The 25,692-nt window shown below is 42.8% G+C and overlaps 1 protein-coding gene across 2 annotated transcripts in view; it reads right to left on the reverse strand.

The window, feature by feature from the left end:
• The window catches only part of SLC12A8 (solute carrier family 12 member 8), a 63,664-nt gene extending 45,800 nt beyond the window's left edge, over window positions 1-17,864 (reverse strand). The window contains exons 1-5 of one of the 2 annotated variants that reach the window (XM_077935047.1): window positions 17,471-17,864; window positions 10,243-10,476; window positions 8,920-9,066; window positions 5,065-5,256; window positions 1,905-2,136 (exon numbers count right to left, since the gene is read on the reverse strand). In XM_077935047.1, the coding sequence (XP_077791173.1) occupies window positions 1,905-2,136; window positions 5,065-5,256; window positions 8,920-9,066; window positions 10,243-10,362 (691 nt within the window). In that variant the 5' untranslated portion in view covers window positions 10,363-10,476; window positions 17,471-17,864. The remainder of the gene's footprint in view (window positions 1-1,904; window positions 2,137-5,064; window positions 5,257-8,919; window positions 9,067-10,242; window positions 10,477-17,470) is intronic. The other variant, XM_028743791.2, reaches the window with a different exon arrangement.
• Window positions 17,865-25,692: the final 7,828 nt, after the last annotated feature.

A 25,692-nucleotide genomic window follows, 5' to 3' on the forward strand; every position in this document is an offset into this window, starting at 1 on the left:
ACCATGATGCAGCAAAACAAATGATTTTGTAGATGTGCTGTATCACTTAACTGAAACTTGAATGGTTAGAACACACCCATATTCTAAAAAATGTCAGTATCAGATTCCATTGTTTTGCATCCTCACATTGATTATCATTCCCATTAGATCCCTATATAAAATTCTCAATTATCTGACTGCATTCTAAATCACATCAAAGCTCCTGGGAGAAGTTTCCATATGGACTTGCTTAAAGTACGACAGCAGCAAACTACTAATAATGTGTTAAAAACTCAGAATAATTATTGGGGGGGGGCAAGATGCTACATGCAAATAGTATTGAGGCTAGATAGCAATCTCTTGCACAGCTGCAGTAGCTACTGTTATTTTTAGCATTTATTGACCATTTGTCTTTGTTAGAAAAGAACTCTTTAAAAAAATCTATGTCGGATTTATTAAGTGCCTTTGAAATTCATGAGGCTCAGAGGGGAATGCATATCCACCCTTACACACACACACACACACACACACACACACACACACACTTCTTAAGAATGCTGCCACTATTCAAACACACATTCTGAGCACAATCTTTTTAATGCCCAGTTTATTCAAAGCTCAGATACCACACAGAGGACATCTGCAGTAATGCAAGAAATTCCAAGTAAAGTTTATATGAGTAATTAAAAGGAGGGAGGGACTCACATACAAAAAAAGCACTGGAAACTACAGAGAGCTACATTTCTGAAAAAAGTAGAACAAGTGAGATATTTTATTATTTTGTGTGTCATGCATAATGTGCTAATTCTTCCATCTCTTACCTCAGCAGCACATGCTGACATTTTGACCAAGAAATGAGTCTCTTTCCTATCAGAAACCCTAACCCTAATCTGAGATGTGTGAGAAATGATGAGTTATTTAGTAACGAAAGGCCAGGCGCTGTGAACATGTTCAGATACTATTTTAACTTGTGATGATTACTCAGAGAGCAGAGGAACAATGTATTTTGCTCCTTTGAGGATATAAAAGTTTATTTATTTATGATTGCATTTATATTTCACCTAAGTCCAACTGCGTACAATAAGGCTTACCCAAAGTATGTGCAGAATCAGAGCTTCAGCAATCACCAACCCCAGCAGCCTTTCACCCAAACTGTCAGGTAACTGCAAAACTCACACCTGTTTTTATAATTTGGACTCATTAAACACGACTGCAAAAATGTTAGGACCTTTGCAAAGTGAATCGTTTTCCTGAGCTGGTTTCCAACCTTTAACTTCAATGTAGATTTTACAAATAAAAGCAACACCAAAGAAAGAAAGAAAGAAAGAAAGAAAGAAAGAAAGAAAGAAAGAAAGCAGCGGGATAACAAAAAAATGAACCTAAAGTGACACCTTCTGTTTAGTTGTGCAACTACATTTAATTATATGTACTTAAATTTAACAGCGTGATCAAGAACAAATCACACTAAAAATTCTTATTTGTGCCATCGTTCATAGCATGCATCTCTTTAAAAGATGTAACAGTGATTAAGTATTATTCTACTTTGCTTTATGTAGCCAATTTCATGGTAAAATAAAAACAAACTTCAACTGCACAAATGAGAAGGTTCTCCAGTTCTTAATAGGATACTATAATCAACATGTTGAGCAATACTAGCTATGTTAGCTATCTTGGGTAGTTTTATGGGATTGGTCAGGCAATAGATATATGCAAGTCAAAATGCATTTGAAGTAGCAAAGAGGTGAGGATCTTTAAACATAAGGGGTTTTAAGGTAGAAATACGAAACTCATGGCGACAGCAACTGATAGACATAGAATTCCATGGAACTCCCTCAAATAGCTGTAAAGGGGCCTAGCAACTGGAAAAAGAAGTCCGTTGCTTGAGGTCAATAGGTAAGTAGATAAATAAAAAATACCAAATTTACCTGGATCTAGGTGTGTGAAAGATCCAATGACAAAATCCAGCGTGGAAACAGCCAGTAGGAAGAGAAGCAGCAGCTGGAGACGGATTATCCATTTCACACCGGCAAGGTTAATTCCAAGCAAACCCAGCAGCACAGCAAGTGAGATGCCCCTTATGGCCCAAATGTTACTGAAGCCCAGGAGTTCAGAGATACTTTCAGAAAATCCAGTAATGTACATAGCACCTGCAACACACTGAAAAATACTTCCAGTTACGAAACTGCTAAGTAGTATGTTACAAGCCATATAAACTGGAGGATGCAGAAGATTTTATTTCTTTTACTTGGCCTGCAAGTGGACCCTGGTGGCAGCTTAAAATGTCAGAAAAACAAACAAACAATAAATTGGGTATAAAACAAACTCTGTAAATAAATAATAATAAAATATATAACTTACAGTTATTTAAAAACAATGTGGTACAGTGGTACGTCGGGTTAAGTACTTAATTCGTTCCGGAGGTCCGTTCTTAACCTGAAACTGTTCTTAACCTGAAGCACCACTTTAGCTAATGGGGCCTCCTGCTGCTGCCGCGCCGCTAGAGCACGATTTCTGTTCTCATCCTGAAGCAAAGTTCTTAACCTGAAGCACTATTTCTGGGTTGGCAGAGTCTGTAACCTGAAGCATATGTAACCTGAAGCGTATGTAACCCGAGGTACCACTGTATTTAGTAGCATAATGGCAGATAGAAAATGGCCCGGTCCAGTTAAGGCAGCCACCTGACTCAACCTTCTAATATCTGCTGGAATAAAATCATTTCCACTAATTTCCAGGAAGCAAGAACAGAACAAGCCTAGTAAAACCACATTGGGGAAGAAGTTGCAAAGAAAGGGAGTTAATGCTAAAAGAAGACTATCTTCAACAGGGGGTTTGGAACCTTTTTGGGTCCACAGGCCAGATCCTCACATGCCAAATTTGACAGGTGGGTGGGGCAGTGGCCTCTCAGCAAATAGGAGGCGCTGCTGGTCTCCTTCCAGCCCTAGCAATGAACTGGCAGGACTGGCCTCTGGGGTCTCCTGGGCTCTACACCAGTCTTCAACCGTAGGGTAATATTGATTTGTTTCCTTGCCCTTGTTTCCACTCCCTGCTTCTTCCCTTGCCGATGGGGCAGGCACATTTTGTGGTCCGCCTCAGGCACAACCATCTATTGGGCCGGCCCTGAAATACTGTGTAAATATATCGTTACATAATTTTGTCGCTGAATGGCATTGGATTTAGTTGTATCTGAGTGGAGTTTCCTTTTGCTGTTCTACTCTTTTTGAGAGAGGCAATAAAGTTTCTCTCTAGCTTCCTGACTGGCGTGTCCTCTATACCAGGCATACTACCAGACTTTTAGAAGACATCTGAAGGCAGCCCTGTTTAGGGAAGCTTTTAATGTTTGACAGACTATTGTACTTTAATATTCTGTTGGAAGCCGCCCAGACAGATAGGCGGAGTATAAATAATAAATAATAATAATAATAATAATTATTGGCAAACTCGGCCCTCCAGATGTTTTGGGACTACAACTCCCATCATCCCTGACCACTGGTCCTGTTAACTAGGGATTATGGGAGTTGTAGTCCCAAAACATCTTGGAGGGCCAAGTTTGCCTATGCCTGCTGTATACCAACCATGATAAGTACCTGTTTATTACATTGGCTCATTTTTTATAGTTATCACTCAGTGACCTCATTCAAATATCACCCTAAGCCAGCCTTCTCCCAACATGCCCCCTCCAGATGTTTTGGACTACAGCTCTCATCATCCCTGATCATTGGGCTCTGCTGACTGAGAATGATGGGAGACGTAGTCCAAAACAATCTAGAGGGCACCAAGATGGGGGAGGTTGCCCTAAACTAAAGATTGCATGATATGAATGAGTCAGAACAAGTCACAGTGAGCACTAAGCTTGCCTCCTCCTCCCCTCCCTAATCTCTCTCCTCCTCTGGTACAGCTACAGGGAGGAGTTTGGTTTTTCCTTAACCACAGCTTGTCCACCATCCATACCAACAAAGTGTGGTTAAAGTTATCTGTGGTTTGTTTGACCTGTCATCCAATTTGAATAGCTATACTTGGACCTTCTAAAAGCTAGAAATAATAACTGCTGTCATGTAGTGAATGAGTTCAGTGAACAAGGCCAGGATGGAACTTTTCTGTCAAAAGACTCAAGCTACAGACAAACTGCCATCACCTTAGGAATCTCTACTTCAAAATGATGTCTACATTGATGGAATATAGTTCATAGGCACCATGTTCCTCGAGCTGGTTCCTTGCCCAGAGGCTTTTGCTGAACTAAAATTAACAAATCACAAGTGTCAAACTGGATAATTCCAAAGATTTTAAAAGCTTGTAGCAAGCTGGTCAAGTATTTCTTAAACAGAAACTGTAAGTGTGAATAAGTGGGAAAGGCAACCTAAAACACAATCACAAGTATAAATGAATGATGTAATAGTATGTAATTACTATTATATCACTAATCACTAATGAATTAAAATAAGAATGATTTTTATAATCACATAATCATGACACAAAATCATTTCTTCATATAGCTGGTCAAGGCAGTTTGATTGGAGTCACAAAGTGGTCTTGATTTATTTATTTTACTGTATAGTGATTTTCAGCTGTCTTGGGTATCAGTGTCATACTTGGGTAATTCCAAAGTGCTCCTGGCCTAAATTTGGTTCTAATCTCTTAAAATACCTCACAAGCAAGTAACAAATGTGGCAGTGATAAAAAAATAAACGTTAAGCCATCTAAATTCCTCCCCAGCAGCCCCCAAATCTTGGGAGCCACATTTCCCTTTGAGGCGTTTGTTTAGCTCTCCAGCACAGCAAATGGTATCCAGGACTTGGACTTATGTTAAAAAGCATTCCCGGTGCAGAACTTTGATCTAGCATTAGCCACGTTTCTGTTCCAATACAGACAATTACAAATCTATTCATAACATAACAGATACATAACAGAGTTTTCATAATTTCTGCAACTGCACAATTTCTACTGACTATTTAAAAAAATCTTCTTCAGTAGCATAATATAAACTATGGGGTTTGTATATCATTGCCTCAAGCAAAGAAAAGGGAAAGGTGACTGGAGACACACACACACACACAAAATAATTTATTTTAAAAGAAGTTGCATTCCTACCTGACCAAAAATATAGAGGAGGCCAATGGTCCCCCCAACTTGACCTCCAAGGACAGTAGAAATCATTGAGTAGACTCCTCCACTTCCAATGCTGCAGCGTTCACAAACCCCAATGCCAGACAAGACCGTTACTAAGGCCACCAGGATGACAATGGACACCAAAAACATGCCCATTAAAATACCGGTGTTTCCCTGAAATGGGAGGAAAAAGAAAAGGTTGAAACTTAAAAGAAGAAAGAGATGCATAGATTTCAAGGCACACACTTACCTTTGTTTTGCTTGCTACAAAAGAATGCAATGCATTTGTACTTCATCTAAGCCAAAGTGTCTTGCTTACCACTGTCAAAACGTTAGGAAGTTTACATGAAAGCAGTAGGAAGAAGGTATGTGGTTTCTTAAAACTTAACACTTGAACTCAACTCTACTGCAAATCACTCCAATGTCTTAAAAAAGCAACGTAGGAGGACTGGTATGCTGTACATGATTTTCTAAGAAATACAAGGTACCACAAGGCTCTGAGATGGGCTAACAGTGCTCATATCTTTCACAAAAACATGCGTATAAAATAACAACTGACAGGACTACTACGTTAAGGGGATTTCTAATGCATCTCTTTACAGAAAGCAGAAGCCAGGCCTTATATTCTTCTGTTTTCACAGCTTTTAGCATATGAACCCAGTCAGAAGGCCTTCAAATGTTATCAGCATGCAGATGCTAAATAAAAAAGTGGCCTCTTAAGCCTTTCTTCTGAGCTTTAGAGATCCCCATTGTGAACAAACTCTAGCATTTTGCTTCCTTCGTGCCATCTTCAAAGCACTCTGTGTGCTGCTCTTATCCCACAGGCATTGTGTTCCTTCCTGCTATGACTTCTCAAGGAAGGGCAGTGGCTTTTAGGTTCTCTTGCTTACTAATTATTGCTCTGTGCAGAACATGTTAGGTTATGCTTGTGTCATCTGCGTTTCCAAATAGCACCCACTGTCCTGGCTAGTTTGAAGATATTTAGTATACACAAAACGGATAGTGCTTTTGTTTTGTTTATTTTGCTTAACAATTGATGCAAAGCTAGAACAATGCTTTCCTTTTAGAAAAAATATAGCTGTGTAGGGAGGCTTGTATGCTAGCAGATGTCTGCATGCTGAGTCCTGGCTCCAGTTCCCCTTGGTCTGATGCAACTGCCATCAAAACCAGCAGGATTCCAAACTGAAACTGCACTTCATGAAGGCTACAGCATTCTGGATACATATCAAGCTAGTTAGAGGAGCAGGCGGGGAGAGATAGGAAATGAGATTCTGAGGAAACAGCAGCATCCAATTTCTAGCTTTGATGAGAAATGAATGAATGGGCCCTCAGATCAGATAATCACTACTAGTAAGTTTGTGATCGTGCAAGGAGAACAGAAGGTGCAAAAGGTTGCAGGAGGCTTCTACAGGTCCATGGGTAATGCCGGTGGACAAACAAAAGACTCCCTCAAGGCAAATCTAAAAAAAGTGGTATAAACACCGACAACTGGGAAACACTGGCTTGTGAGCGTTCCAATTGGAGGATAAAGGTAAAAGTAAAGTACCCATGACAGTTAAGTCTAGTCACAGACAACTCTGGGGTTGCGGCGCTCATCTCGCTTTACAGGCTGAGGGAGCTGGCGTTTGTCCGCAGACAGTTTTTCCGGGTCATGTGGCCAGCATGAAAATAAATCCTTTTTTTTTACTGCTGCCCTGGTACCTGTTTAATAATATCACTCAGTGATTATATTCTGTCTCCTCCAGCCCATAGGCAGGTTCCAATGAAACCCACTGTAACCAGTTTGTTCCCCATCAACAGCTCAAGGACCACCTAGCCATTTGTTGCCTGTAGGCTTTTATTATTTAATTATTATTTGATTTATTACCTGCCCTTCACACCAGCAGGTCCCAGGGTGGGTTACAATATGCATTCATGGTCCTCTTGCTGTGCAATTTGTAAATATTTGTTTAAACTCTCTGTCTCTTTTTTAAAAAACCACAATTATCCATTTTAACAATTTAATTTTGAATTCTAATCCAATCCACTTTCCAAATCCAATCTTCACAATGCGTACACACATTCACACTCAGTAGAAATTTTACACCACCGAGGAGCTTTAGCAAAGGAGAAAGATTTTAAGCAGTTAAATAATAATTTTAAGCAGTTCCACTCTTCTAAGTTTAAAGTTCAGTTCATGCATAACTGTTCATAATACAGTCGTACCTTGGAAGTTGAAGGGAATCCGTTCTGGAAGTCTGTTCGACTTCCCAAACATTCGGAAACCAAAGCGAGGCTTCTGATTGGCTGCAGGAAGCTCCTGCAGCCAATCAGAAGCCACGGAAGCCCCTTCGGACGTTCAGCTTCCAAAAGAACGTTTGAAAACCGGAACACTCACTTCCAGTTTTCAATCGTTCAGGAGCCGAAATGTTCAACTCCCAAGGCATTCGGGAGCTGAGCTACAACTGTATAACTGTTATCAACATATTTAAAAAACTCAATAAATTTTGTATAAGGACAATGAAAGAGGGTGTTTGTTCCAGCTGGGCAGAAGGAGTGCTGCTTACAACCATCACTTCAAACTACACTATGTTCTTTCAGTAGAGCTTGGAGGAACATGAGGGAGGACGTGTAACTATGGCAACATGTGTTACCTGAACATTTATATTTGATCAGCTTCCCTGTAAATAGCCCAAGCTACTATTTTATTTTATTTTGACATAAAGGGAGAGAAATTAACAAAGCCATAGGAACCCAAGTATATTTTAAGCAAGTAATTTTGTGGGCTTTAAAGAGCTGATAAAATAAAATTTAAATCTGGTCTACGCCAACAGGGATTGCAAGCTGTAGTCCTAAAGAGCTTACTTGGAACCAAGTCCTACTGCCATCAGTTGAACTCAGATGAGCTCCAAGTGATTTCAGCAGAACTTACTTCGAAGTAACCAACAATCTGGAGCAGGCTGTAAGAGGTCCAGAATGACTGCTGCACCAGCAAAAAGCCAGACCCAGTGGTATGGAGGGGGTACCTCAAATCAAAACAGGATGTTGCACAAGCAGTGCCTGTTTCTACCACAGGGCAAAGTGATTGGGGATGCGCCAACCTAAATATATTCTGGCCACCTAAGCACCCAGCTGTGCCAAGGTAGAACCACATGCTAAATATTTGGTAATAATAACAGGATTGTCAACCTAGCAGAATAGCTTTTGTGCCGTGTGAAAGGCATAGTATGCTGCTGCTGCTGCAGTCAGTATAAGCCACTTTCTGCTCCATCACAGCTTCCCACATTTCATCAGGAGGTGGAAGGATCAAAAGGTCATCTAGCCAAATCATCTTGTTACCACTTGTGACTAAAAAGGATCAATCCCTACAACAGTGTGGTCCAAACAGAGGCCGAGAGCACCAAATACTATGCAAATTTCTCCACATGATCAGAGAAGGTAATCAGGTTGGCCTGCAGGGCAAAATGTTGACTTGACACCAAAGCACACTGGTTTAAAATTATTTGCTCTCATTATAGTCTTAACTGGGCTGGATTGGGCTGTTTGCCAGTGCTCCAGTTATATCTCCCACTTGCTTGCATGTGTGTGTGTGTGTGTGTTTTGTGTGTCAGCAAGCTGCTTAAAAAACAGACACACCATAGCTGGAGGTTGGATATGTGATGAAGACTATGCAGATGAATATGCATTCAGCAGCTATTACAGAAGAGATGGTGGAAAGACCTAAAGATGCATAAGCCAAAAGAATGGTGGCCAGCACACAGGCTTTCAGTACTAATTTAAATGCAATGCCTAAAATCATAACAGATTCCAAGACAAATCAACAGCTGTATGGCTTGTCATTTAGTTCCCCATACTTACCACCAGCCACCCTGTCCTCAGAAAGAGAACTACTCCAAAGATATTGATCATACAAGAGGTAAAGACTCCGTCCCAAGTGCCAAAGAGCACTGGTTCCCAAACAAAAAGATGTATCTTCCACCAAGGTCTGTTGTGTGTCGGAGAACTCTGAATGAAAATAGGATTTAAAGGTTACGTTTGCTCTTTCATCTTGCTGGGCACTAGCAAAGAGGCACGAAGGGTCAGTACTATAATGCCTGCAAAATGCATGCTTTAAGGATGCCAGAACTTGCCCCATTCTTGCCCCCAGGGCACTTAATTGTACGGAAATGAGAATCCTAAATAAGTCACACTACTGTGGCATCTGCTTGGCCACTGTGACAACGGGTATCTAGAAGAGATGGGCCTTTGGTTTGATTCAGAAGAGCTCTTCATCTTATGAAGGGTAATCATGTTGCCTGAATCCCACCCTACTACAAACAAAACCCAGATCCCCTGTTGATTATAGCCTACAAAGACCTACTTATCAGCAACTAGATTCAGTGACAATTTTTAAGAATGGAGCCAGCAGGTAAGGGCAAAAGGTTCTGACACTTATCCCCCGCCCCTGCCATCAAAAAGGAAATCAAAAACAAAAACCTGCTTGCCAGCAAGTCCTGTTTTCACAAATACCACTCTCTTTTTGCCTCAGTAGTAATCTTTTTAAATAATCATTTTTGTTGGTTTATTTTCACATTTCTGACTGAAACTATTTCAATTTATGCAAAACAAATCACAAGACATAAAACAGGGTTAAGGATTGTTATAAATAATCTACATAAACAACTGGAAGAACTGATCAAATAAATTGACATGTTCTAATTAACAAGCATCTTCCTTGCAGGTTCCACATTACCCTTGACTCCCACCCAAACCAAAAGTTATTACTGTAAGGACAAACAAGAATATGCAGCAGGCAGGGCATAATCATGTAAACTAGCTCCTGTATACTCAATAAAGCCATGCCAAAGGACCACAAACTTCTCCTGCGTACTTTGTCCCCTGACAATTCTCATTTTTTGTGCGAGTTTCTCTAATAAGGCAATGTGCCACAGCTTTTGATACCAATATTCAAGGTCGTTAATTTGGAGATTATTCCAATGCTTTGTAGCAATTGTGGCTCTTGCTACAAAGTGATTAATTATCAATGATCTACGGAGACTTTCAAACAAATAAATCACAATTTATATACACACTGTAAACTGAACACAAATCTGGACTCTTCTCAGAGCATTACTCCCACCACCTTGCAATGTTTCAGAATTCAGAACTCAGCTGTAGGGAACCAGGGCTTTTGCAACATACCTGTTGTGCTTCTTCGTGAAAAAGTTCTTGCACATGTCCATCATTCCTCATGCTGGTGTTGCCCCTGGGCAAAAACAGTCTGCCATTCACATTAAAGCTGTAGCTGTAGGGTGATGCCATAATGATAATGGAAACTACGGGGCAGGGAACAGAGCTCAATGTCAGCTATTATGCTCAGGTGAGTTCCTGCACAGCTGAGGCATGCACAGCAGAGGCTTCATTGCTGTACTTCACCTAGTTCAGAGAAAAGACAGAACAACTCACCATCACTTTCAGATGCAGGCACAAGAGTTTTATCACAGATTCATAGAACAGAAGAGTTGGAAGGGATCCCAAGGGTCTTCTAGTCCAAACCCCTGCAATGCAGGAATCTCAACTACATCATACATGGCAGGTGGCCATTCTACCTCTGCTTAAAAGTCTCCAAGGAAGGAGAGCCCACCACCTCTCGCGGGAGTCTGATTCACTGTCAAACAGTTCTTCCTGCTGCTTAGTCGGAATCTTCTTTCTTGTAACTTGAATCCATTGGTTTGGTTCCTAGCCTCCAGAGCAGGAGAAAACAAGCTTCCTCCATCTTCCATGTGACATCCCTTTAGATATTTGAAGATGGCTATCTCAGTCTCCTCTTATCCAGGCTAAACATATGCAACTCCCTCAACTGTTCCTCTTAAGGCTTGGTTTCCAGACCCTTGATCGTCTTGGTCTCCTACCTCTGCACACATTCCAAGCTTGTCAACATCCTTCTTAAACTGTAGTGCCTAGAACTGGACAGAGAACTCTAGGTGGGGTCTGACCAAGGCAGAATACACAGGGTAGGTGGGGGCCAGAGACTGGAATAATAACATCAGACTGTAGCAAAAACATGCGTATCATAGCAAGGATGACAAGGCAAATGCTAAACCTGTTTTTGCTTTTCCCAGGTGTGCTGTTTGATTTCCCTAACTCCTTACAATGCCAGCACTTTGACATCAGAAGCACCTAGAACTGAAAAGGAAAGGTTTGCTGGGCAGGCAACTCTTGTCTCATCCCCCCCCCCCCCATGCTGGTTGGCAGGAGAAAGGGGAGAAATATAGTGCTCACAATGTCTATGAGAGGATGTAGAGGCAAGATGGGTCTTCGAGAATCCACATTGTGGTATACAAAAGCAGGATTATCTTCCTGACCTTCCCACTACAGACTCCCAATTCATTTGCACCTTGATGTTCAGAATCTAGCTGCCACCACTGTCCAAGCTCAGTAAGAAGCCACCCCTCCCCTATCCTGCTTTCCAGCTGCCTTCCCCATCCTTGCTCTCCTGGTAGACTATTGTGAAACAAGCCCAACCCTTCTTTGCTTTACCTGCCCAGGCACCTGTGATGGTAAAACACAGGCAAATCCTTACACTACCACTCACTTCCTTTACCCTATGCAAATCGCCAGTTAAGCAGGCAATGAAGCAGTTAAGGTTCACTGATTCCCTGATGTTCATTCCCCTCCAGTGGAAGGAAGGAATCCTTGCCAGCTCTACCACTGGTTGCTGTTTTTCAGTGCAATTGAGGTTTCATGCAGCGGAAAAAGCAGCAGGGGGAATGAACTCTCAGCAACAAAGATAGAGCTTTTATGCAAATAGTCTTTGTCATAAAAGCCAGCAAGGAACATTAACATGGCAGGCAAGTAAAAAATGGTTTCTTAATAAGCTATTCCCGCCCGCCCCCAACAATTTCAAGAAGATTTGAAACAGAAATTTTATTTTGTGAGAGCTTCAGCATTATGTCCACATTTCGTTCTGCACCCAGTGCTTAAAGGAAGTAAAACAAAAAGAAAACCTGTATTGCTGCTCATGCTAGTTTTGGGGCCCAAGTATAAAAAATGATTAAAAATGTGGTTTATAAGGAACCAGTTGGTGTTAAAGAAGAGGGTATCAACATGGTAAAGAAAAGACAAAAACATTTAGTTTGAGGGGCAGGTTCAAAAGTTAAAAGACACCAAAGTCTCCCTGAAGAATGTGGAAAATGACACCAAACAAACCACAAAACCCCTTAATGAAGAGATCAAAAACCCGTTTTCCATATTCAACTAGATTTAACCAAACAGTAAGGTGTAGCATTTGGATGTCACATTAAACTACAGTTCAGCTGTTATCATTGTTGTCATATTTATAGCCCACCTCCTCCTCCAAGAAGCTCAAGGTTGAATACACGGCTCTCCCCCTCCCCATTTTATCCTCACCTGTCAGATAGGTGAGGCTGACAAACTGTGACTTGCCCAAGCAAAGTCACCCAGTCGGCTTCATGGCTGACTGTGGAATTGAACCCAGGTTTCCAAAGGCTCTAGGGACGCGGGTGGTGCTGTAGTCTAAACCACTGAGCCTCTTGGGCTTGCCAATCAGAAGGTTGGCAGTTCGAATTCCTGCAACAGGGTGAGCTCCTGTTGTTCGGTCCCAGCTCCCGCCAACCGAGCAGTTCAAAAGCACGCCAAAAAGTGCAAGTAGATAAATAGGTACCACTCCGGTGGGAAGGTAAGCGGCGTTTCCATGCGCTGCTCTGGTTTCAGTGTTCCATTGATTGTGCCAGAAGCGTCTTAGTCATGCTGGCCACATAACCCGGAAAAACTGTCTGTGGACAAACACCAGCTCCCTCAGCCTGTAAAGCGAGATGAACTCCAGAGTTGTCTGCAACTGGACTTAACTGTCAGGGGTCCTTTACCTTTACCTTTTCCAAAGGCTCTAGTCCAACACATTAACCACTATACTATCCAAATGTGTGTCATCTGAATGTGGCCAATGAGCAGTACCATTTTTCTAGAAAGAAGTGCCAGAGTTCACCATGAACTTCTCCCTTGTTCTCTTAGAATGGCAATGGCACCCACTTGATAGGTGCCAAAGCTGAGCTCCTGTGAGCTCCAGCTAAAAAAAAGCCTTGCCAAGGAGTAATTAGTCAGTGACAGGGTTATTTCACAGAGGCTGTCAGCTTGGTTGTATAAGCATTTACTCAATGGGACTGACTTCCATATAAGTGTGGATAGGACTGAACACCGAGTAATTCTGCCTGAGTATTTGAGACTCTCTTGTGTTTGTAGATAACGGCAACATTCCAAGTTTTCCTTTTCTATAGAAAGATCCTTTTCTTACAGAGCGATTCCAAGCCTTGATCTGTCATGCTGGAAAGGGTTTAGGTGAGGCAGATGTGTTCCTCCATGGAGGCTCTGCTGTGGGGTGGGAGTCTCTACTGCTTCATGCCATACTTACAGGTTTCCCAGAGGCATCTGGTTGGTGACTGAGGAAAACCGTGTGCTGGAATAGATGGACCAAGCTGGAAACTTATTTATATCCTAAAACATGGGTAGGCAAACTAAGGCCCGGAGGCCAGATCCGGCCCAATCGCCTTCTAAATCCGGCCAGCAAACGGTCTGGGAATCAGCGTGTTTTTACATGAGTAGAATGTGTGCTTTTATTTAAAATGCATCTCTGGGTTATTTGTGGGGCAAAGGAATTCGTTCTTTTTTTTCCTCTTCCAAAATATAGTCCGGCCCCCCACAAGGTCTGAGAGACAGTGGACCGGACCCCTGCTGAAAAAGTTTGCTGACCCCTGTCCTAAAACATGGATTGTTGTTTCAAAATGCTGCACTAATTCATTCTTCTCTTCTACCACTGAAACATTCAATGCTGTATCCACTAACCAGAGCATAATTGAACTCAATGGAACTTACAGCTAAAATGGGACATACAGCTAAGATGATTGTGCCCAAATTATATCCATAGCAGATTCTGTGGCCTTTAGCATGCAAATATAAACTGAGTCTAAATCACATCTCTCCAAGACTAGTTGAGCCTTTTCTGTTCATTTAGCAACACCAAAATTTCTGCTTTTGCACCTTAGGATATTTTGTCAATAAACACAAAACTAAGGAAGCTCTCTAAGCTGAAATCACCGCTTTCAACAGATGGCTGGTTTATAAAAACAAAAAGCTTAATATATTTCTCGCCGTATGTACATGTGGTCTCACTGGCTTCCGATGGGGCTCCCTTTCCTATTAGAGAGGTTACTATTGGCTGTGCTATGTAAAGTGAAGGGACGCGGGTGGCGCTGTGGGTAAAACCTCAGCACCTAGGACTTGCCGATCACATGGTCGGCGGTTCGAATCCCCGCGGCGGGGTGCGCTCCCGCTGCTCGGTCCCAGCGCCTGCCAACCTAGCAGTTCGAAAGCACCCCCAGGTGCAAGTAGATAAATAGGGACCGCTTACCAGCGGGAAGGTAAACGGCGTTCCGTGTGCGGCTCTGGCTCGCCAGATGCAGCTTGTCACGCTGGCCATGTGACCCGGAAGTGTCTGCGGACAGCGCTGGCTCCCGGCCTATAGAGTGAGATGAGCGCACAACCCTAGAGTCTGGCAAGACTGGCCCGTACGGGCAGGGGTACCTTTTATGTAAAGTGATCCAAGATCTCACATGACTTCATTTAAATAAAAGCCTTAACCAACATCTCACCTCATATCTTTAAAACACCTTATTTTTAGTACTCAAGGGGGAAACAATTTTTTAAAAAGTGAAAATGCATTACAGCAAATAAAATCTAATGCAGAACCTGCAAGTACACAAACATTCGTTTTACTGAGGTACCATAACTTCCCAGGCAGCCTCCATTTTTAAGCCAGGGTAATAGTAGAGATGGGACGCGGGTGGCGCTGTGGGTTAAAGCCTCAGCGCCTAGGACTTGCCGATCGAAAGGTCGGCGGTTCGAATCCCCGCGGCGGGGTGCGCTCCCGTCGCTCGGTCCCAGCGCCTGCCAACCTAGCAGTTCGAAAGCACCCTCAGGTGCAAGTAGATAAATAGGGACCGCTTACTAGCGGGAAGGTAAACGGCGTTCCGTGTGCTGCGCTGGCTCGCCAGATGCAGCTTGTCACGCTGGCCACGTGACCCGGAAGTGTCTGCGGACAGCGCTGGCTCCCGGCCTATAGAGTGAGATGAGCGCACAACCCTAGAGTCTGTCAAGACTGGCCCGTACGGGCAGGGGTACCTTTACCTTTTTAATAGTAGAGATTACACCATTAATGAAAGTCTCCTGTAGTATTATCTTATAGTGGCTTTTCTTTAATACTAAGCACTACAAGAGAACATTGTAAGCTGAGCTGCTGCATTGTAAGTTTTGAATTCGGTATTTTATAAATCTGGGTATCTCTCTTGAATAATATCACCAATCAATGAATAGGACTTGATCCATTGATCACCTGCTCACACAAAGGAAAAGTCAATGATCTCCAATGAGTCTCTCATCATCTCCATCAGTAGCCCTTTGCACCACATCCCACATCATCTCTAAAGTTCTCCAAACCTTCGGAACTGGCTTTATTTTTGGGGTGGGGAAAGCAGAGGGTTCCAGAGGACTGTATTTGTATGTTGCTGTACGCAGGGGCGAAACTAGGCTTTATTTCATCCAGGTCAAAGACCTGGCACCCTCTATGCACATTTGCATACATACACACACAGGCTGGGAGCCTCAATGGTGCCACTCTGGGGGCTTCACCCGGAGCAAAAAACCTGGCTAGCCCCCTGTAACTCTGGCTGTTCACACCAGAGAAGGGACAGCGATGTGTCTTCACCCAATGCGGATTACAGTACAGTGGTACCTCGGGTTACATATGCTTCAGGTTACAGACTCTGCCTACTCAGAAATATTACCTCAGGTTAAGAACTTTGCTTCAGAATGAGAACAGAAATCATGCAGCGGCAGGAAACCCCATTAGCTAAAGTGTTGCTTCAGGTTAAGAACAGTTTTAGGTTAAGAACAGACCTCCAGAAGGAATTAAGTTCTTAACCCGAGGTACCACTGTACATGTTTGGTTTCCTGGTGCAACCTGGCAACCTCGACCGTAAACTCCTATCCCATAAAGCTGTCATCTGCGCATGTGCAAGGGCTGTCCCAAATGTGAGCACCTCATCTTAACTACTATGTGAATTTGGCCTACGTTTTTTAAAAAAGGGAGCTTATCTGAGGGAAAGTGCATCAAAGAGAAGCATTTCTACAGGATACCTATGGACTAGGACTAACCGGATGAGCACACCAGCAGTGGGAACACATTGGAGCTGGACTAAAGCGTAAAGCGCACACAGCCTCTGCCTTTGCTGCCTCGTTCCACGCATTTTTCACTCAAATTAGCAGGGATTCACTACTTGTTCTTTTTCCCGCGGGGCTCCTGCGTCAGTAATGGCCGAAATCCAGTATCCACGCAAACACCCCCCCCCCGGAAAAAAAATTCCTGAATCTTTATGCTAAGCAAAGCGCTGCACGTTGAAATGGTGTCCTCGTTCACGCAGCTGTTCCAAAGCTCTGGAGCCCTGCCTAAGAGGTGAGGGGCGCCGGCCGCACCTCGTTTAGCATGCCATCACCTTGACGCGTGTGATATTTTCTTATAACCCCCCCCCCCCATTAATGAAATCCTCTTTTTCCAATGCGGCTTTTAAATACATACTTTAAACATAGCATTATGCCAATAAATATGCAGTTCCAAAATAGGAAAGAGCATAACGAGGCTTTTGTACGTTCTGGGCTCCCCTAACAGCTGCGGATGTTTGAGCGCGACAGGCGCCGCGATGGGGAAAGGCGGGAAACGCTGGGGTCTCTTCCACGCGCCTTTTGACTCCCGAGAGCAGCCCTTGGGGCGCGTGCGGGCGGGGCTCACTTGGGCGGGTTTCCCTCCCGAGCTGACGAGGCCTGCCTCGCGCCCGGGCCTGCCCACACTTCCACGTTCACGGCGCCCCGCCGTAGGAGTTTCCCGGATCCGGGAGGCACCTGTTGCGACCGCCGCCTCAGCTGCCTGCTTGCTTTCTCACGGCATCCGGGCGGGGCCGCTTGCAGCCTGCTCGTGAACTGGAGAAAACCTGCCGCTTCGCGTCCCTTGCGAGCGCCGCCCCGCCGTCGGTGAAAAACAGTATTATAACGGCTGCCGGGCTCTTTCAGGGCGACTCCTGACTAGCCTCCTCAGTTTGCCCCGGATCCTTTGGACTGCTGGAATTCAGCCTGAATTCGCGCAGCTTCGAGAGCACAAAAGTCCCAGGCATCTCTAGGAATGTCCCCTGTCAGAAACCCGGGAGAGCAGCTGCCAGTCAGTGTAGACATTAGCGAGCTTCCTGAGGATCTCCCCACTGCCTCCTGAGGGTGCGCTCTTGCGCGCGCGCTCTCTCTCTCACACAGACACCTTGCAGCACAGCGTTGCTTGAATTTATCCAGCCTGGGGGATCCGCTGGATACTTACCTTGTTTCTTCTCGGCCTCCAAGAGCGAAGGATGCAGCTCCCCCCTCCGCCCCCGCCGCCTTCCAGTCAGAACCTTTGCGATCAAGTCTTACTGGACAGCTGGGACGGACAAGCCACCCAGGTGCCACGTGGGCCGGACTGGGGGTGGCTGGGTGCAGGACAGGAAGGGATATATATTCCCACGTCAGGATGTTTGCTTTTCTTTTGGCCCTCCCACCTTTCGGGCTTTACAAAAAGGGTTTTAACTGAGTCGTTTGTTCTTGAGAATACGAGGGCGATAGCACACCCTCTCACCGGTGACATTATAGATCAGGATTTCTGGTGCGCCTAGATGTGTGCACATCTTGCTGTTTGCATCAGTTTTATTTGTGGGTGAAAAGGCTGCCCTCTAACTTTGGAATGAGGTTTTAGATATTTCCTTTATATATAAGTCCGTGAGGACAGAAAGCAACCCAGCCAGGGGTGTGTGGTATAAATAATTGTTGTTGTTACCAATTCTACTACAGTACTACTACTTTTAAAAGGGGACAAAAAACCTTACTCCAGAAACAGGCTTTCGGTGGGATTTTTGGAGCTCTCAAATCACACACACACAAATATAATACTGTACTAAATACACAAGGCACTTTGTGTTCCTATGTTTTTTTCCCCATTTATAGAAAAATAATATTGGAGCACAATTAATTACCCAGCTGGTTTTTAAACCGCATACATCCTCTTAGCATTTACAATTCTTCTGTGGAAAAGAGAGGAAAAACTACTAAAATTAGCTCTGACCCCTGAAGCTTCCTCTTCATAAGAGGCCTGTCACAGTCGTTTATATTTAGTAGTTTTCTTCTCCTGTCTTAGCATAGCTTAATTTTTTTTTAAGTAGGAAGGGAAATCAAACGACGCAAGTGTCATATGTTGAATGAGCAAGAGTGCATGACAACGGAGCCAGATGAACTGGTTTATCAAGGCTAAACCAAAGAAAATACACAAAATCAACAGGATTCTGGCAAGCAGCTCTTTAAAAAAATGCTTCCTTTCATAATACATTGCATGTATTTTGGTGCACAAATACCAGAAAAATGAGATGAATGCCTCCCAATAGGGTTAGCTGCTTCCTAACAGAACCATATTTTTGTCCAAGGTCTAACAAATATTTTGTATTGCTGATGGTGGAATCAGGAGAGCATTTTCCATATTATAGTGCAAGAGGTCGTGGAAGAGAGAACATTTTATAGGTCATTCTATGGTGCATTCTCATCTGGTAACTTCCTGAGCTCTATACATCTGAAGTCCCATTGAGTTCATGCAATGCTTGGAGCCAAAGAGACCCAAGTTGCAGGAGGTCTCCAAGTGAAGTTTCGCCATAGACAGTGCTTTTTACTCATAATGCACATGAAGTGCTTTGACTGTATATAAAAAGTATTTTTACATTTGTTCATTTTTTCTTTCTAGAAAGATTCATGAGTCTAGGTTGTAAAACCCAATTTGGGCAGTGTAGCTTGGATGTGTGGTGGTTTACTAATGGGTTACCATCATTCTGAAAACCAGCACTTCACTGAATAATAATTCTGGTGAACCTAACAAGTAGACAGCAAATGTAATTTGTGGCTAGGAAATGCCGCAGCTGAACTATATAACAACATGCAATATTTTTAGGCCTCAAGTTGCCACAGCAACAGCCAAGCGGACTTGCCAAATCAGTGGGAACTTTCACAATAAGGTAACTGTTCCACAGGATCGTAGTCTTTGGCTGGTGAAAATGTAAGGCATGCAAAGACCGTCCATTTTATTCCTGTGCTGTAAAAAACATCAAAATTCAACATAAATTGTCAAAATGGAGGGAAAAATCTGAACTATGATCTTCAGCAGGGAAAGAACAATTTTAGTGTGTCATTAAAAGAAGAGCTATAGCTCAAAGTGAAAATGTAGCCCACTCAGACACTTAAATGTTCCTTTAAGGCAGGCTTCCTCAAAGGCTCTCCAGATATTATGACCTAAAACTCCCATGATCCCTAGCTAGCAGGACCAGTGGTCAGGCATGATGGGAACCGTAGTCTCAAAACATCTGGAGGGCCAAGTTTGAGGAATCCTGCTTTAAGGCTTTTTTCAAGGAGCCTTCAAAGCGGACTTTAATCCTAGTGGTATCTGTAATGGATTTGAATTGGTTTTATGTATGTTGGAGGGTTTAAGTTGTGTATGTGTGTATTGATTTTAATTGTAGTTATATATGCAGATGTTTTAGCTGTTTTTAGTTTTATGTATGTTTCTACCACTTTGGGATGCCTCATGAGTAGTTATTCTGAATTGAATTATTTTTTATTATTCTATGAAAACTTCCATGTTTCTGATTAACCTTTAATAACACGCAACATTTATATGAATCTGATGTGTGTCAGATGTAGAATATTGCCTCTGTCACTACTGCTCATTTGCTGGCCCCCTCCCTCTTAGCCAAATTCCCACCCCTGGTAAAGGTTGCTGGGCCTTTTCTTTGCTCTTGTCACTGGTCACACGTTTTGAGAGGGCAGATGAACAGGCAGTGACAGCAAGGAAAAGGAGCAGGAAACAGCAGGAAGCCAAGCCAAGCCTGAGAAAGTACAGCCTGCACTCAAAGCGAATGGGCTTGAAGGAACACAGCCTAGTAACCTGGGCAAAAAGCAGGTAGCTCCTGTGCACACCATGAAGGCCCTGCACCTGATGCCTGGAGGCAAACCCTTCCAGTGGGAGCAATCCAGAAGCCTGTGATTTATGGAGGCAAGTCAGAGGGGAATTTATCTGGTTCAGACCGACTTTATGTCCACTATATGCAATGGGTGCGATGGAGAGGATGACTTACTGCCAGCCTGCAGCCAGTGTGGATCAGCCCAGCTGGTTGAGCAGAATGTACCCTTTGATGAAGACTTTTATCATGGCCCTTAAATCAGCAGAGTAGGCCAAGGGCCATGTCAGAGTGGGCTAGGAACTAATGTAAAGGTAAAGGGACCCCTGACTGTTAGGTCCAGTCACGGACGACTCTGGGGTTACGGCACTCATCTCGCTTTATTGGCCGAGGGAGCCTGCATACAGTTTCCGGGTCATGTGGCCAGCATGACTAAGCCGCTTCTGGCAAACCAGAGCAGCGCATGGAAATGCCGTTTACCTTCCCGCCAGAGCGGTACCTATTTATCTACTTGCACCTGATGTGCTTTTGAACTGCTAGGTTGGCAGGAGCAGGGACCGAGCAACGGGAGCTCACCCCGTCGCGGGGATTTGAACTGCCAACCTTCTGATCGGCAAGCCCTAGGCTCTGTGGTTTAGAATTAGTGTAGAAGCAAAAAAAAGGGGGGGGAAGGATCCTCTGCAGATGTGTCGTGCAAGATGCCAATGAAGCAAAACAGAAGGCCCTGGCAGGGAATCACTTCACTAAAAGACTAGTTTTGTGTAGAAACTTCTTGTGATCTTACTGGGAATGTTCCTAGTTGTCTTTTGTTAGCTGTGGGATACATTTCATCCCAGGACACAGGGAACCACAGCTCATCGAGGGAATGGCGTGGGGTGAACACAAGCTTTGGCTGGGGTATGTAACATTCTAATCACACACTTCACATCTGAGTAGATGAACTGTCAGTGGTAAAAGTTTTAGTGGGGAAAGTGCTTTTTGCACTGCAAATGAGATTGTTGTTATGCTTGAAGAAGAGAACAGGGTAAATATTCAAACATACTGTAAACGGATTAATTTAGCCTGTGTTTTATTTATTCATTTGGGCAATGTATAATCCACTTGTCAGCCAAATGAATCCCAGAGTGGGAATGTGTGGTTTGATAGTGATTGTGGTGGCAGTGGTTGTTTTAGAACTTGATGACTTCCCAGCATCAGGGGGTGGAGGAATAAATATTTTAGGCTTTTAAGTTTTGTGTACTGTATTTATGGTGGCAGAGAAAATAAGAATCCAGTTAGCAGAATATGTGAATATGGCACACAGGCAAGAGTAGATCTCCATGACCTTATCCACATCAATGCAATTCTAATTGTCTAGAGCACTGATCTTCAGTCTGGGGGTTGGGACTCAATAGTGGATTGCAGCCTGATCCATGGTGGGTTGCAACTGGAGCACTACCACCATGCAAGTATGTGGGGATAGCTTAAGAAATGGATCCCTAAGGTTGAAGATACCTGGTCTATAGCATTGGCTAAGTAATAGCGTACTGGAGAGATTCAGTCTGGGATGGCAAAAGGTACCATTGTTTTCACATGACAGCCATGTGTCAGGGACTGGAGCAAAATATTGTTAGCATAAATGTGGTAATTTTTTCACCCTAGAGGGGAAAAGCTACTGGTGAAGCTTTATTCTGAAAATTGCTAATTTCTCACAATGTATATATTTAAAATAAAAGGGCAGGCTAACAAAAAGTGTTTTCCAAGATGAACTGTAAAACAGTAATCCCCCCCCAACTGAGGACTTATTTTTAATGCACACTTTCAGCTGAAGACCCACTTATTAATTTTTTACCATATACCTGAGTTGCTATAGTGATCCACTTTAGGTGAGGCCTGGGACCTAAATTTACTTAGTGAAATAGTGTTATAAGTTTGGGCTGTCTTTTCTTTAAGAAGATGTATTTTAGCATTTGTGAACCTGTATAAAAATGAGGTTCGGGTTTTCTTGATTGTAGTGTATGAGTGTCACTTTTCACATAAACTCGGGACCGTGTTTTTTATTTATATATATATATATATTACAAGAATGAAAAGCTTGTAGGCACTTCTTTGCAATTAGTCAGTTGTGTTTTTAACCAGTTCCTGGTGATATGAGGCAGATGTTTATGGCATCCAATGGGAGCTTAATCATGATTTCCTCATGATGTGGAAATTGCAAGTCTTTTATACAAGGAAGGGAGAAAAAGCATGGTTGTTTCATATGCCATTACTTTAAGACAATTGGTCACTTTATAATGTGTGTATGCAGCGCTTTTGTGTGTCTGGTGGCACTCATTTATATCGAGTACCATGACTTTTTTGCTGTCTATTGCAGCCATTTTGTGCTGGCACCCACAGCACTTTTATCAAGTTATGAGTACGGGCACCTAATTTATTTTTTGCTAAAGAAAAGCACCATATATATGTACACACACATACATACCCCCATAGAGACTGAAATAGGCAGTGATACTTTGCTATCTGCATATTCTGACAAAGATGATCCAAAGGAGGAGGAATCCAAGATAGGTATACATATAATGCTTTGTAAGGAAACAGAAAACTTTTCAAACAATTCACTGCTTCAGAAAAATCTGGAAAAAATGGTTTTAATATTAAGTTGCCTTTTACAAGTGACAATCACAATGGAATACTAATATTCTTCCTTGCAATCCCATAGAACTCATCAGTCCACTGACTGTCTTCCTAAAATAGGTAAGGTAATAAAAGGTCTGCATCATCAATGAGATATGACAACAATCCAGGACCTGTTTGCTTCATTTGCAGGTCTTGGGGCTAAATATGCCCTTTAATGTCAGAAAGAATGGGAATACCATCAATATTCATTTGACAATCAGACCTGCCCGCCCTACCTCATAAGGAGCTGAAGCTCTTGGAAGTACAGTAGTAGAAATGGTTATATCAAGCATTCTAGTTCACAGTGATGTCAAGTTTGGACCTGCCTTCAACACACAAGCCTTGACTGTAATTAAGATGGCATAGAACCAGGATTTACAGGTACCTGTTCATTACAGCAGTGAAATAAACATGGGCAGGGAGGGGAAACAGACAAGCAGCTATACTAGATATGATTGAAACTAGTGGCATTCATAGGAAACATTGGGCATAGTATGCATTGTGAATTGAGTATCCCACATACCAAATTAATTCTCAAGCTACAAGGTGCACAAAATCCATTTTACACATATTTAAAATAAGAGCAGATTTCTGAGAATATGTATTTGTACTTTGGACATTGTACCATTTGTACTTTTAAATTAAAATTCCCCTGCATTAGCTTATATACCAGTAATATAGGACCTGCAAATCTTGAAGAGGACACCAATTTTAAAAGCAGCAGGAATTACAAGGGGCCTAGAGATTAAACCAGGATTGTGATTCCTGGCAGAGACAGTCCTAGTTAAGATCAGGGTGGCCTAGCATGTGGCCCAAGGGTGGCATGTAGCCCTTGAGGCCTTTTTTTGGCAGCCCTCAGCAACATTTGTGCTGCCTTGCCAAAGCTGGCTAAGCAAGGTGCTGGGCTGTGGGAAGGTGTGAGATCTGTGACAGAGTACTAGAGGCTCCCTACCGCCTTACCAAAGCCGAGTTAGCAGTTTCCCAGCTTTCAAAAGGAAATGGGAGGACTCTAGGACCCTGCCAGAGCCTCAGACCTCCTTCCCCAAGCCTTGCTTAAGTGGCTTTTGGAAAGCAGCATGAGGAGTGGAGTGAGGCATCAAAATTTGGCTTCACTCCCAGCTGCCCCCCCCCCCACATGACAAGGCAGTGTGCGGTCCACAGGTTCTGTGTCAAAGTACTCCAGCGTACCCTCCGGGTATAGATGGTGCTTGGATCAGCAGGCTATAAAACAAACTTATTTGGATATCTAGATGTAAATGAAACCCTCTTGGAAATATCATATGGAGGCAGTGAAATTAAAGGCACAGGAAACCATAGGAACATTGATGAAATTCTATTACAATAAGGGAAGACAGGTTATTGCTACCAAATATCTTTAGGGTAGGTTCAAAGTGTTAACCCAGATGCTCTATGACATTGAAATCTGGAGCTCTGATTTGAACTCCATTAAAGTTTTGGAAACTGTGCAAAATACTTTTCTTCCAGAAGCCATACTCTCTATCCATCAGAAATATCAGCAGTTCTTCATTGTACATAATCTGGGTAGCCAACAATTAAGGCAAGAGTGGACTGTGCTTGCTCAGTTAAAGTATGCTAAAAGAATGCTACCATGCCTATTGAGTGTTTTCCTGATCTGTGGTATATGGAACCAGATGATAACCAACTAGAATGCAGCTTGCCAATGTTTTACACTAACATTATTTCCCAGAACTGAGCTCTGCTTTGACTTTGAATAAGTGTCATCAAATGGATTGGCTCTTTTGGATAGAATCCAGAAGGGACCTGCAACTAATTAGAAACACCGCATTACCCCCTTGGGTATCCACTCTTGAGAACAGAGCGTTTTAGAGCTAGTTGTCTGATCAAACTTTCACCAGCTTCCTTAAGAAATGCCATTATTGAGCTGTTTCCAAGTGATGCCCACTGCAGTCTTGGATGGCTGCAACAAGGTCTCGTATGCAGAAAGACTTTGAATTGGTAGTCAACCACATGTAGAAGACATCACTCATTATCTGTTAGCCTGCCCCCTTTATACAGACACCCAAGCGATCGCTTGCTGAAACCTTTGCTTTCACAAGCAAGCAGGTGCAGCCCTGCAAAAATGGTTGTTTCTTTTGAGAATACTTTTGTAACACAGAGAGTGGTCCTGGCTGCTTTGAAGTTGACAGCCATTCATTTCCACTCATTTCTACATGTATAGCTTATAAATGACAGATTTAGTAAAGAAGTAAAAATGTATATTGGTAGTGTGATACATAAGCACTATCCCAATCCATTCTGCCAATGCAAGCCCATTAGAGATGAAAATTTGGTAGTTTGTTCGCCTTCAGTTCTTCCTCCTTATCCAACGTAGAATTGGCCTTTTAAGTAATGTAACTGAGGTGTTAGCCGTAGACATTTTAATGCAAAATGAATATACCTTATAAAAAATGTAATGTGCATAAACAGTTCAAAGCTAGAGATGCCCTTTGAATACCCAGAGACTAATCATTGACTTATATCAAGAATGAAGCTGAATCTTCTGCTACATAAGAAATGTATGCATTCTTCAATTGTTGTAACTAAATTAACATGAAAAATCTCTTGTAAACCTTAATTCATAATGCAGAGTTCTGTATTTTTATTTTGCAGCAGCCAGAGCACACTGAGATTTCAGCCATTGCTTATACATTTAATAAGTTTTTTTAAAAAAACAAACCTGTCTTCATGTACATTTTTCAATAGTTACTATAAACTCCAAATAAATTAACCATAAAGTAAAAGGTCAAAAAGTAGCAAATTGCACTCTGTTTCTTAAACAGATAAATCCCATTATTATTTGGGCAGAACTCCCTTTCCAGTATTGCAAAGGTCTTTGGGTACATGAAATAACACCCCTGTGCAGTAATGGCCATTGTTGCATGAAAATTATATTGGC

This window comes from Podarcis muralis, chromosome 1, assembly GCF_964188315.1.
Source record: "Podarcis muralis chromosome 1, rPodMur119.hap1.1, whole genome shotgun sequence".
NCBI lineage: Eukaryota > Metazoa > Chordata > Lepidosauria > Squamata > Lacertidae > Podarcis > Podarcis muralis.